The 12,500-nt window shown below is 38.6% G+C and overlaps 2 protein-coding genes across 2 annotated transcripts in view; both read right to left on the reverse strand.

Annotated features, from left to right (window-relative positions):
* Nucleotides 1–7,408: 7,408 nt before the first annotated feature.
* Nucleotides 7,409–12,500, reverse strand: part of LOC125033550 (ankyrin-1-like) — a 5,094-nt gene continuing 2 nt past the window's right edge. The window contains exons 1-4 of the mRNA XM_047625144.1: nt 12,054–12,500; nt 9,202–9,537; nt 8,294–8,693; nt 7,409–7,518 (exon numbers count right to left, since the gene is read on the reverse strand). The exon at nt 12,054–12,500 is cut by the window's right edge and continues 2 nt beyond it. Of these exons, the coding sequence (XP_047481100.1) occupies nt 8,319–8,693; nt 9,202–9,537; nt 12,054–12,365 (1,023 nt within the window). The 5' untranslated portion in view covers nt 12,366–12,500 and the 3' untranslated portion in view covers nt 7,409–7,518; nt 8,294–8,318. The remainder of the gene's footprint in view (nt 7,519–8,293; nt 8,694–9,201; nt 9,538–12,053) is intronic.
* The window catches only part of LOC125031395 (serine/threonine-protein phosphatase 6 regulatory ankyrin repeat subunit C-like), a 2,924-nt gene continuing 2,825 nt past the window's right edge, over nt 12,402–12,500 (reverse strand). Inside the window, exons 4-5 of the mRNA XM_047622112.1 lie at nt 12,473–12,500; nt 12,402–12,416 (exon numbers count right to left, since the gene is read on the reverse strand). The exon at nt 12,473–12,500 is cut by the window's right edge and continues 1,132 nt beyond it. Of these exons, the coding sequence (XP_047478068.1) occupies nt 12,402–12,416; nt 12,473–12,500 (43 nt within the window). The remainder of the gene's footprint in view (nt 12,417–12,472) is intronic.

Consider the following 12,500-nt stretch of genomic DNA (forward strand, 5'->3'; position numbering starts at 1 on the left):
AAGGGAGGAAGGGAAATTGAGCAGAAACTAGATCATTTTCAGGATAGAGGAAATCGAGGCGGTAGGACGAGGAGATGAGACGAAGAGATTTGGGGCTTTAATGTCCATGCTAGCCACCTCACGGCAGTTTCCCCACATCCTACCTGGGTCCCATCTGTCGAATACAAATACTCCAGATACCGCCTACCCACTTTTCTGCCTCAACAGGAAGCTGCTACGCGGACACCACTCAAACCCGTCGCTACGTATCAAATATTTCGGGAATGGAGATCTCTACGGGACGATTACAGCACAACGGTGAACCTTACTGCAACCTATGCAGGTCATTAAGTTCTGGATGTGCCTCTCCCTTGAAATTCAGTGTGTATAGGAGCATAAACTACTGATGCCTCCCTCTACAAAGAAGCCACTTAACGATGTAATGGACATTCTGCAGGCGCACACCAAGGAATAAATTAACGAGATCATAGGCACTGTTGCAAGTAGACGGACGGCAAATCGTTTGTTGATTTTAATATATGGCTCAGATGTGTTGCAGATGAAGTCGATTCATCTGTCTGCGAAGAATCTCTGAAGATCTCTAAACACAGGGCTTTCGAAAAGGACAAAGTTCTCTCTCCTTTTGGCCAGCTTTAACCCATTCGCCCCTGATTTATGCTCTGTCCCCTGTAGTTTTTGGTGAATTTTGTTACATACAGATGGCTCCACATGTGCTCAGCTGGCAAGGAGTCTATCAGTAGGCCCTAGTTACCGGACCTGATTTTCCCATTCCTTGAATTGGCGGGAAAATTAATACCATTGCTATCGATACTGTTATTATTGTTATTGATGTTATGATTATTAATTTGTTATTCAAATATTTGAGACACTGAAATGATACAAAAGACCCTTTCTTAAAGTAAAAGAAAAGGGTAAACAGGTGAGATAGGTAGTTTCTAATAACTGGCTATTTGATGATGAAGAACTTGTAGAGCCATCTATGTGTAAATACAGTAAATAAACGTGTATTACAGTGGGCATGGCATGTATTCTTGCCACATGGGGCGAATCGGTTAAGACATGGGATATAATAATTATCACCATGTTAGTTTTCCTTCTTACTCAAACCCATGACACTCCAACTATCTGTGAACTTATCACGCATAGATATATTACTTTATACCTGATATCCGCTGACGTCTCTGTGATTGGCACGCAATAGAGTTTAGCTGTCCCTCGGAGCAGCCTACGGTCTCATTTGCTGACTACGGTTTTAACGGTCAACGTTTCAGAGATGGCTCCTGTACTTGTTACATTTCCGACTAATCTTAAGTTATACAAAAAGCATGCTCCTCCTAGATTCAAGTTTATGAAAGCATCGAGACTCCATTTCTACCATATGGTCACAACCAAGATTTGGCCATTATATTCCAAAAATGCCCGAAGACTATGTTGAAGGTTAAGTATGTGAACTCGTGCGCAGAAATTCCCCTTTAAAATACCAAGATGCTACGCCCTACTTCCTGAAAGAATTCCATGACATTTTGGTAGTCTTGTGTTGTTCACCATCCATTTTCAAATTCCAATGGTATTTATGAACAAATCAAGAAGGAGCTTGACTATGGTAACCCAAAGGATAATCGAATCAGCTGGTGACGCGCCCTTAGATTTGTGTCATCCACTAGTTGCCGTAGGTAAACAAGATGACAGAGTATGCATTACGACTTGGGGTTAAACAAGAGTTCCGTCCACTGCACCCCTCTCTTACAACCTTTGCCGTCATTCGAAATGTGGACCCGAAAGCTCAGTGTTTTACCACCATGGATGCGGGCTATGGTTATTGGCAGATCGAGCTAACTAAAGAGGACCAACATCTGACCACTTTTATTACAGAGTATCGACGATTTCAGTACTGCAGGGAGTCTATGGGTTTCGCAGCTACTGAGGACGCATTCTGTGTGTGTGGGGACATGGCTATGTAAGGTGTTAAGAAGTACGTCAGAGTGTTCGATGTTATTTTGTTTTATGGAGCTTACTACAGTATTATCTATGTATGTGAAAAAATAATGATGTATTTATCATGTAAGAATACTTTATGTATCTCCAGTAGCACGAAGCTGAAACTGTACGACCATCGGGCAGCGTGTATAATACTTTGCCTCACGCTCTCTCTCCACCAGCAGTGCAAAATATCATGCGTTCCTATGTGTATGTGTTTACATACATGCATACATATATATATGTGTGTGTGTGTGTGTGTGTGTGTGTGTGTGTGTGTGTGTGTGTGTGTGTGTGTGTGTGTGTGTGTGTGTGTGTGTGTGTAGGATTGTTATTTAATGTACCTACGAATGAATGTATGTTCGTATTTATGTATGAATGTATGTATACATGCATATATCTATCTATCTATCTATCTATATATATATATATATGTCATCATCGGCCTGGGTTAATCAAATGCAGGACGTAGGCTCTCCCAATCTTTCCCGTCTTTGTCTGTCTTGCGTTTTTGTTTCCAGTCTTGGCCCCAAAATTTCGTTATTTCGTCACGCCATCTTATCACTGGTCATCTATAGTTCAGTTGTTATATGACCTACCCAATGCCATTTTTTATTTTTCATGCTCACAAGTATATCCCCCCACTTTTGTCTGTTCCCAAATCTAGTTCTCCTATTCCCAGCATCAACCTCTCCATCCCTCTCTGGGCACTTATTAGTTTCCTCTCCAGTAATTTGTAGTCCATGCTTCTGATCCATAGTTCATAACTGGGTGGACACATTGGTTAAAGGATTTTCTTTTTAAACATAATGGCAAGGAGTCTCTTAGTATGTTACTGTGTCAAATCATATTTGCAATGAATGAGGACGAATATTTTCACATGAGATGGAGTGGTGCTACCTGTTTAATTGAACCTTGCGTTATTGGCAGTAATATCGTTAGACCATATCAAGCAATCGTTGCGGTCACCGCGCCTGTTGTCGTTATAGCTAAGAACAACAATCCTTCAATACATTTTGGCAACATACAGTTTGTAAACTTTTGCAATGATTAACTTCAAATAATGAAATGATACAATCTCTGCAACTGCCATAATATGCAAGGTGGTTTATTTCTCTTTGCCTGAGCGCCATCTGCTTTTGAGGCCGCGTAAGCCACATGATGCGGCGCAGCGGAAGACAACAACCAACCATACTACTCAATTACGGATGATTTGCGGTTAACCATTCTCTAAAACTGTTCGTTCTTTGTCATATATGTAATAACTGTGTACATTAAGGACATTTGCTAAATTTTTTAATTGTTTGATTTTTTTCTATTAAATATGCGTGGTTTCACCGGCTCTCGCTATATGCTAATTAAATCGTACTAACCTGCCCTCGTGTACCCTTTTCGGGCAGTGAACAGGAACGCACTGACATTTCTTAATGGGTAAAAGTATAGCTCTCCGAAAATAATTATGGTGGGTCTGAAAAGGGTCATATTCTGAAGCTGCCATTGGCTATGCATTGTTGTTGCCTGTTACATAGCACAGCTGCTACATACTACATAATACTAAGTTAACAACTGCCTATTATTCAATGATATCCTCATTTAAGTGTCCAGGGTTAAAATTTAATTCACCTCCAGACCAGGCTTTACTTTTGAGTTCAAAGATTAATCCTGCACATGTGCAGAACGAGCTAGTTAATCCCACCAATCACGTATTGATACGTCATGACAATGTCATCAACTCCATAGAAAAGATGGAGTTGAGTTGCCATTCAAATTTGTAATAAGCAAAACCGAAACAAGTTTTTTTTTTATGGCAAAGGTGTAAGAGAAAATTCGTCAACATGAATTTTTGTAACTTCTGGGATATTTAAATTGCAGACATAACTCTCAACACTGAAAATAAAAACGAAAAAAAAAGAAGAAATCCAGTTTACAGGCACAGAAAAGACAATATTATATCCAGGTTGGAAATACATTCCCAACTTATGCAATATATTAATCAAATAAAAAAGAAAGCTATTAATGACTTCATGATTAAGTTTCAAATTCAAAGTAAGAACTTCGTGATTCTAAAACTAAGGTGACGTGGGCATTTGTTATCATGATACTGGCTAACAACACCTTGAAAAAAACTATCCTACTCGTGTCCCAAGAGAAAGAGAAAACTCAATAAATAATTTTACTGTTACCAATTTTCCTTTTTTCTATTACTGATCAAGTAATACATAAGGATTATACAACACCTCTTTCTATTCACACATGTTGGTAAAACTCACTAGGCAACCCCTTTTATTTGATATGAAATACCGGTCACACAGATGAAAATTTCAACATTAATTAAAAGTTAAATACTCCACACACACACACAAATCATTTGAGTCTAATATACATTTTAAATATTTTCTTTAAATGTCTATAAACAACAGTCATTCTAAAAGATTGTAGTTAAACTGAGACTCGAACACTATCAGCAACCAAACACAAACCCGAGATCACAGCAATATGAGCATGATTTACTAACCAAACTAAACAAAAGAAGGAAAAACAATACTCAATTCTGAGAATAAATATAAATACACTCGGCCGTTTAGTTTTTGGAAATTAAATATTATTAACTGTAATAGGAAAAATATCAAACACCATGCTCTTCTAAAATATAATAACTCATTTCAAAGTTTATTTATCAAATTCCACTACAGTGACTAGATAGTGAGAACATCTTTCCCATTCCATGTATACAAAAATAAAAAAAAGGGCCAATGGCTTATTAATTTGCCTTTAAACACTAAAATACTTTCTTTCACAGGAAATGGCATGGAATACCATAACCCCTCTCTCTCGCAAAAGTTCTGCATTTAAAAATTTCATTATTAAAATTAGGACCAAGAACGAAAAGCCAGAATAGCTCTACCACTTCTGGAATCTGAACCTTCTTGTAATATACACACGAGGGGAAGAGGAAGTCATTAGCTGAGGACGCAAAACGGATAGAGATCGGTAATACAGGATAATTTTGAACAGCGTCTTTGAAGCATCTTGTTTTGATCCCAGTCTTTCTCAAGAACAAGAGGAGAAATCCTTTAACAGAGTGGTTCTTGCATTACTGATATACTATATCTACTGAGCATGGTTACACACAGTTGACCAAAATAGACAGACAAAAAAGGAAAAAGGAAGAAAGGTAGTAAACTCACAGTAAGGCAATGAAGCGAGTTGTTCTAAAGGACTTATTTGATTATCACTTTGACTCTTTGGCTGTTGAAGATACTTTGACACTGTTAATTATATATATTAAGAGAACCCACGCATAAACTTCAGAGTGGTTGAGTGACGTGGAAAAAGTTTTGTTCAAGAGGCTACTGTTGAAATTTATATTCACACCAAGATACAGGATTGGAGATCCTCCTTTGGGTAAACAAACATTACCCAGCTCGGCTTTATGGTTTTATAAGAAATCATTAATTGTTAAAGAGTCAACGAGATAAGGGGATGTTAACAGAAAGTCATTCCGTAGTAATGGTAACTGCTACTCAAATGCCTGATAACCCCAGGCAAATTACTGAACCAGAGAGGACACATAAAACCCTTAGGAATTGTTTGGAGCTGATGATTATAACCTGATCGTCCCGCCTAGTATTCACTTACTCCGTGAAAGCCAGGTTTAGGAGTGAAAAATGAAACAATTTCTGGTGCCCCGTATCCAAGGGATGAGGGTTCTGTCCCGCCTGCAAAGTAAGCTTCTATTTTCACAGGTCCTTTGATATCTTTTTCACACATGCGTTCAAAAACTGATCTTATCCTTTTCTCTAAATGGTCTGTCCAATAGTTTCTCTGGTCTTTGTAATCTTGTAGTTCCAAGAAAAATGTGTTTTTTAAGATAAAACTTTTTGGTGAAGAAATTTTGAAGAAAATTTTGTCGAAATACTTAAATCTGTTCTGAATATCTCTTGATGCCCACTTTTCCACTTTGAGGGAACTAAGAACCATCTTACAAGCCAGAAACACTAGCCTCTGATCAGGAGTCAGATTCTTCATGATTTCATTCTCTGCCTTTGCGAAGGAGAACCTCCACTCGCCGTTACCAATGTTGTTGATGTACACTGACTTCAGGTGAGGCGGTGTAAGAGGTGGCCTCGGCAGATCTGCTGGCCAGGGAGCCTCCATAGTGGGTACGATATCCACATCCACCAGCAGTAAAGGGTACTCCCTACCCGTCCAGGCAAGGCTGAGTCCCACTCCAACTTTGGTCCTTTTCACCCCAGGTGGAATAATTGTCATCCTTTTATCTTCAGGGTCAATATTTGAAATGCACTCCTTAACCAGATCATAAAATGTATGCAAGAATCTATTTCCTTTAAGAAGGCTGATAATGTTCTTGTCGTTTGATGATACATTAATTTTTGTTTTACAGCCACTATAATTAGGTCCCATTTCTTCCAGTGACACTTGCAGACCTCCATTGAAACTGTTTAATACAATATTACAGTCAAACTCATCAGGGCAAAAGAGCCTCACATTGTCTGCCGAACTTCCTAGCATTACTACTTCCCCACTGAACATAGGATTTTTCAATGCAACTGAGTTTTTGAGACTGTCTACAAAATTTAACAGAGCTGTTTCTATTTCTTGAGATTCTCCCCTTGAATAGTTGATATGGACTTTAGCTATTGCTTTGCCTATGCCATATGACTGCCATTTTTTCTTGAACTCCTTCAAAAGAATTTTTATTCTTTGAGGTCCAGTATTAGTTTTTTGCATATCTATGTTTTCTAGAGATTTTAAATCCAATTCATATAGCTCTAGGTATTTCCCATAACCATATAGAATGTCCATTGCTGTTAATCCATATATGTTTATTTTATAAGTCCTCAAAAAGTCTCCGAGATCCTTGTGGCCATACATGCAGGCATAGTGTGCAGGTGTGTTGCCGAAACGATCCTTCGCCTCAATCGAAGATCCGTGACTGACGAGGTACCTGGCTGCAGAAGCGTTGTTCTTCCGAGCGGCGTAATGCAAGGGCGATGCCCGACACACTTCAAGTTCTTGATTGACCTTCTGGCCTCCCACATGCACCAAGAGATGGAGAAATAGTGGGAACTCCTTTTCACAACTCTGAATCGTTGCTTTTTCTAAGATTTCACTAAATGTGTTCACCTGTTTATGTACATTGTCTGAATTACCCAGAGATATACTAGATGCAATATACTTTGACGGTCTTTCTGCAATCTGGTCCAGCAAGTCACTGTAGGTGTGATTTCTGAAGCTGCTTTCCGATCCTTTATCTTCACAATCTCTTGTATCCTGTTTTCTGATGACACGGAAGAGTTTAGCCATCCAGTCATCATCACATTCAGATAATTCATCGTTTAGGCACCCAAAGATTGTCTTCCAGCACCGCATATCATGGTCAATATTTGTTAGTGAATGATATGCGTAATACAGTGAAAGGAGAAGTACAACAAACGTCTTTGCTTCCTCTCTCTGTATTGGTTCTCGGGCCTTCTCTGATTCATCAGCCAAACGCCGACATTCTCTCGCCAAAGAAGCCTGTAGGAGAAATTCAGACACTGTGTATACATACATATATATATATATATATATATATATACATATCTATATATGTATAATCTATCCATCTATCTATCTATCTATATATATTCATGTATGTTTACACACCCGTGTATACACATACACACACACACACACACAAACACACACACACACACACACAATCACACACACACACACATATATATATACATATATGAATATATATGAGTACATATAGGTATATTTCTATATATATACGCACCTATATATATGTATATATATACATTTATATATGTATTGTGTGTATATATACATATATATAAAATATACATATATGTATGTGTATATATGTATATATATGTTAATGTATATATATATGTATATATATTTATATATGTATCCATGCATCTATGAATGTACGTACCTAATTATCTATCTCTGTGTGTGTGTGTGTGTGTGTGTGTGTGTGTGTGTGTGTGTGTGTGTGTGTGTGTGTGTGTGTGTGTGTGTGTGTGTGTGTGTGTGTGAGGCGTTGAGAATGAATCAAGTTTTGTGACAAATGGGTTTAAAAATTGCGTTTCGCATTGAATACGAGTTTTTCACCATATTGATATCTTTAATTATCAGCCATTAAATGGCGAACTAATCACACCAAAAAGATGCAAGAATTTTTTTTTAAGGTTGCGTGTTCGCCTCTCCCATTCACAACGCCTCATATATAACTGTCCATAAGTGTTTCAGTAAACGCGTGTCTGAGTGCGCGGAGCGATACCTTAAGAAGGTGCTCTCTGGTGGCATCATCTGGTATTAGATCGAAAGGAGCACGTCCGTTTTTGTCCGGCAGGAAGAGGTTCGCCCCCATGTGGAGGCACGAGGGCAGTCGCTGTGCCAAGATGCTCTGCGTCAAGGGCGGCGTGCAGGGGCGTTTCCTCGTTCTTGTCCTGGGACACAGCACTGCCTCCGCTGTGCCAGATCCACCAGGCAAGCGTGGTTGCTCCACTGGCACAGGCTCGGAACAAAAGACTGTCTAGTGTGCTTGAAGAGTCTCCGATGACGCTGATCTTTGCAGCCCAAGGTGTATCTCCCTCCAACGACTTCACTAAAGTTTCTGCTAAAATCTGAAGTTCTGGATCCAGGAGCTTCATTTCCATCTGGATCTTATGTATTGCAGCCTGTGTTGATTTTTTTTTTCTTAGAGCTAATATTCATTTTGATATTCATAAATAAAGTAAAAATATGATACACAATATATAGAACAGCTGTACTGCATATGGATCAAATTCTTTTCTAGTACATTATATATGTATATATATATATACATATACATATAATATATATATATATATATATATATATATACATATCTATATATATGTATATATATTATATGTATGTGTATATATATACACATATGTATAAAAATATACACATATAATATTCATATATATATGTATATATACATATATATACATATACATATATATGTATATACATATATATATATATATAATATATATATATATATATATATATATATATATATAGATATATAGATATATATGTATATATATATGTGTGTGTATATGTATGTAATGGAAAAGTACCAATATAAATCATAAATCTTATTATTTACTGCTTGTTCAAATCATAAAATATGTTTCTATTCCCTTCCGTGCTTACCCTTGTTACGACAACGCCGACCCAAGGTGTGGCATCCGGGGTCATCCATGCCATCTGCACTGGGCCAAAACTGTCAGCAGACGACGTCAACGGCGCTCCAGCAGCCAGCAGTAGCGGCAGCAGAGAAGTGCAGTTAGCTGTGATGGCATGGTGCAGCGGGTAGCAGGAGTGGCCTCCCGGAGGCTCCAAAGGGGCACCGGAAGCCAGCAGTGAGGAAGCCTCCTTCACGGCTGCCAGACGGGCTGCCTGTTCCTCATTATCTCCTTGTAAGTTAGCTTTTGCCATTGCAGTTATTTGATTCAAAAGGTGAGTATAAAGCATGTTCTTTTTGTGACCCTGAAAAAGTAAACCTCTTTCATTATCTGCTGTCATAGAGATGTGTATGTGTGTCGGGGGGGAGGGGGGTTACAAAAAGCCAGTTCTCAGGTAAGTTGTAGGAATTGAATGATTGTGGAAAGTTACTAAAAGGGACAAGGACAGGAGTCAGGATTTTCGGATTATTAGCGTCCAGTGTTGATGTCTGGAGTGCCTTTTTGTGTGGAAATGGACCGTGTCGAATAATTGCATTTAGTCTAAGAATCAGTGGGATATTGCACCTGCGGATGGAGATCTTAGTTTGCTTTGAGGATTAGGTGGGTAGAATGTTTCGATTTGTGGTGGTGTGAGCACTGCGTTTGAGGTGAGTGGGTATAGAATACATGTATTCATGGAGTATGCTGAAGGAGATGAGAGTATGATGGAAGTAGATGGACAAATGAAAGCGAGGATTTAAGCAGGCTGCACTGGAGACCCTTCTGACCCCATTTAACATCCTTAGTAGGCTACATATTCTGCATGGATACATGGGATGGTAAGGGCCATTGAAAAAAAATATTTGTCAGAACCTTCCCTTTTAGAATTTTAATGCACACGCAGAATGACCAGCTGTTCTTTACCCACGGATCTTCAGGCGCCGTAACGAAGAGCGCGTCGGGGTGCGCGGAGGCAGCTCATCGAGAGAAAAAACTTATGTGCGTGAAACATAAATTTACCTTAACTCTATGCTCTTGGCTGTAGCATAAACGATTGTTTAGGTAATGGGAGTAAAACAATATTAAGCTAACTTTTGAGGGGACTGTTTCTCATTACTGCAGCCAGGGCCAGGTTCGTCTGTTTATGATGTGAGTTCTCTGATATGAGCAGGGTACATATAACCAAGTAACATTTTAATTTAGCCTATTGGACCCGATAATGAAATTGACTTATGGTTAATGATAAGGAATTCTTGATTATCATAATTAATAGAGGGGAACTTATGGTTTTACATGTGGTAAATAATATAAAAGGCCTTTTTTGTAACATTACTGAAACTCTTAACACTTTGATACACTGATACGTGTTTGCCCTTTATGTGTACATTCTTGGATCTTGTTGAACTTGATACGGTTTGATACACTCCGGCAAGCCAATCAGAGCGCGATATTTTTCAGATATATTTCACAAAGTCTCAGATATGGATTTATATTTTCATTGATTACGAATCACATCGCAAGTCTCTTAATACAACTTTTTATTGTAAAGGTGTATAAAATGTTTCTGTGTATTTTTATCAGTACATCAAATACACTCTATTTGGGTAAGATTTAAAGTCAATCATGCCGGTCGCTGAAACGACATTGTATGAATTTTCAACGTGTCCGAGTCAAATGACGTGGTATTGACTTCAGCGGGATGTCTTCAGAATCATTCTGCACCTCCATGGTATAATAACCTTACAGGCTCTAAAATATCAAATAAAATGCCGTATATCTTAATTTGTTGATATAATTCAATCAAGGAGTCAGTGATCATTGGAATACCCAGCTGTCTGTATCCACCGGAAATCACTCGCGGTGGATACGAAGAGATCCAAAACCTTATGCAATTTCCACTTTTCATATGAAGAATAATGTATGTAATAAGGGAAAAAAAAAATATTTTGACAGAATCTGAGAGTGGTGTGTATAAACAAAATAAGTTGCAGAGTGGTCAGGTACTTTTTTTCCATTTTATTTGAAACCACAATCTCTGCTTCTAAAAATATCATGCCAGCATATTACGTACTTTAATGGTTTTCCACTTTCTTTATGTGAAGGAGATAAAGATAACTGTTAGGGGTTTCGGGATGCTACAAAAAGGGCCTTCTATCGAGTCAATTAAACAAATAATTATTCGTCTAGCTATATCTGATATATCACGGCGCACTCTCATTGGCTTAATTATATATACAACATTATAGAGTAATTGTTATTTTAGTGCACTTTCTTTGAAAATGATTTAGTAATAACAATTAAAAATGTATAAATATATATATATATATTTAATATTAGCAAAGGTGAGGCAAGGCTTAGTTTGGAAGTTGCTAACTAAGATTTTCATCGAGATGAAGAAAGTGTACCTGTGTAAAGATATATTGGTTATGACAGTCCGTTTAGCCATTTAAACATACACCCACAAACACATACATACACATCTACTTATACATGTGTGTATATATATGTATATTATATATATATTATATATATATGTGTGTGTGTGTGTGTGTGTGTGTTTGTGTGTGTGTGTGTGTGTGTGTGTGTATGTGTGTGTGTGTGTGTGTGTGTGTGTGTGTGTGTGTGTGTGTGTGTGTGCGTGCGTGCGTGCGTGCGTGCGTGTGTGTGTGTGTGTGTGTGTGTGTGTATGTGTGTGTGTGTGTATGTGTGTGTGTGTGTATGTGTGTGTGTGTGTATGTGTGTGTGTGTGTGCGTGTGTGTGTGTGTGTGTGTGAACATACACACACACACACAAATAATACTTTCAAAGGTACTTATTCAGTAATACTTATTCAGCTTTACCATTTCTTCAACTCTGATCTTGTCTGCAATCGTCTCTGCAGCCTCCAGGTGGCCTTTCTCCCGGGCGAGGTCCGAGGGCGTCTTGCCGTCGTGGGTGCGGGCGGTTGGCAGGGCGCCGCGCTTCAGCAGAACCCGGATTTTGATTCGGTCGTTCTGCTCCGCGGCCACGTGGAGCAGCGTCCGGCCCTGCTCGTCTTGGTAGTGCATGTCGCAGACGCCCAAGTCAATGGCAGCGGCTAGAGCTTTCGCGCTGCCGTTCTTCTCTCTGCAGTAAGTGTGGTAGAAGTCTCCACTTTGTTTGTACCGGCTCATACAAATATTCTGAAAATTTGATGTACATTTGATTTTTTAATGCTGTGTGACCTAAAATACATCATTTGTATCATAAGCCATATTTCCTTGAAAGGCAAGCAATTTACCGTTAAGTGTTTTTGATCTTGTAAAGAA

Source organism: Penaeus chinensis, chromosome 2 (genome assembly GCF_019202785.1).
Source record: "Penaeus chinensis breed Huanghai No. 1 chromosome 2, ASM1920278v2, whole genome shotgun sequence".
In the NCBI taxonomy this organism is placed as follows: Eukaryota; Metazoa; Arthropoda; class Malacostraca; order Decapoda; family Penaeidae; genus Penaeus; species Penaeus chinensis.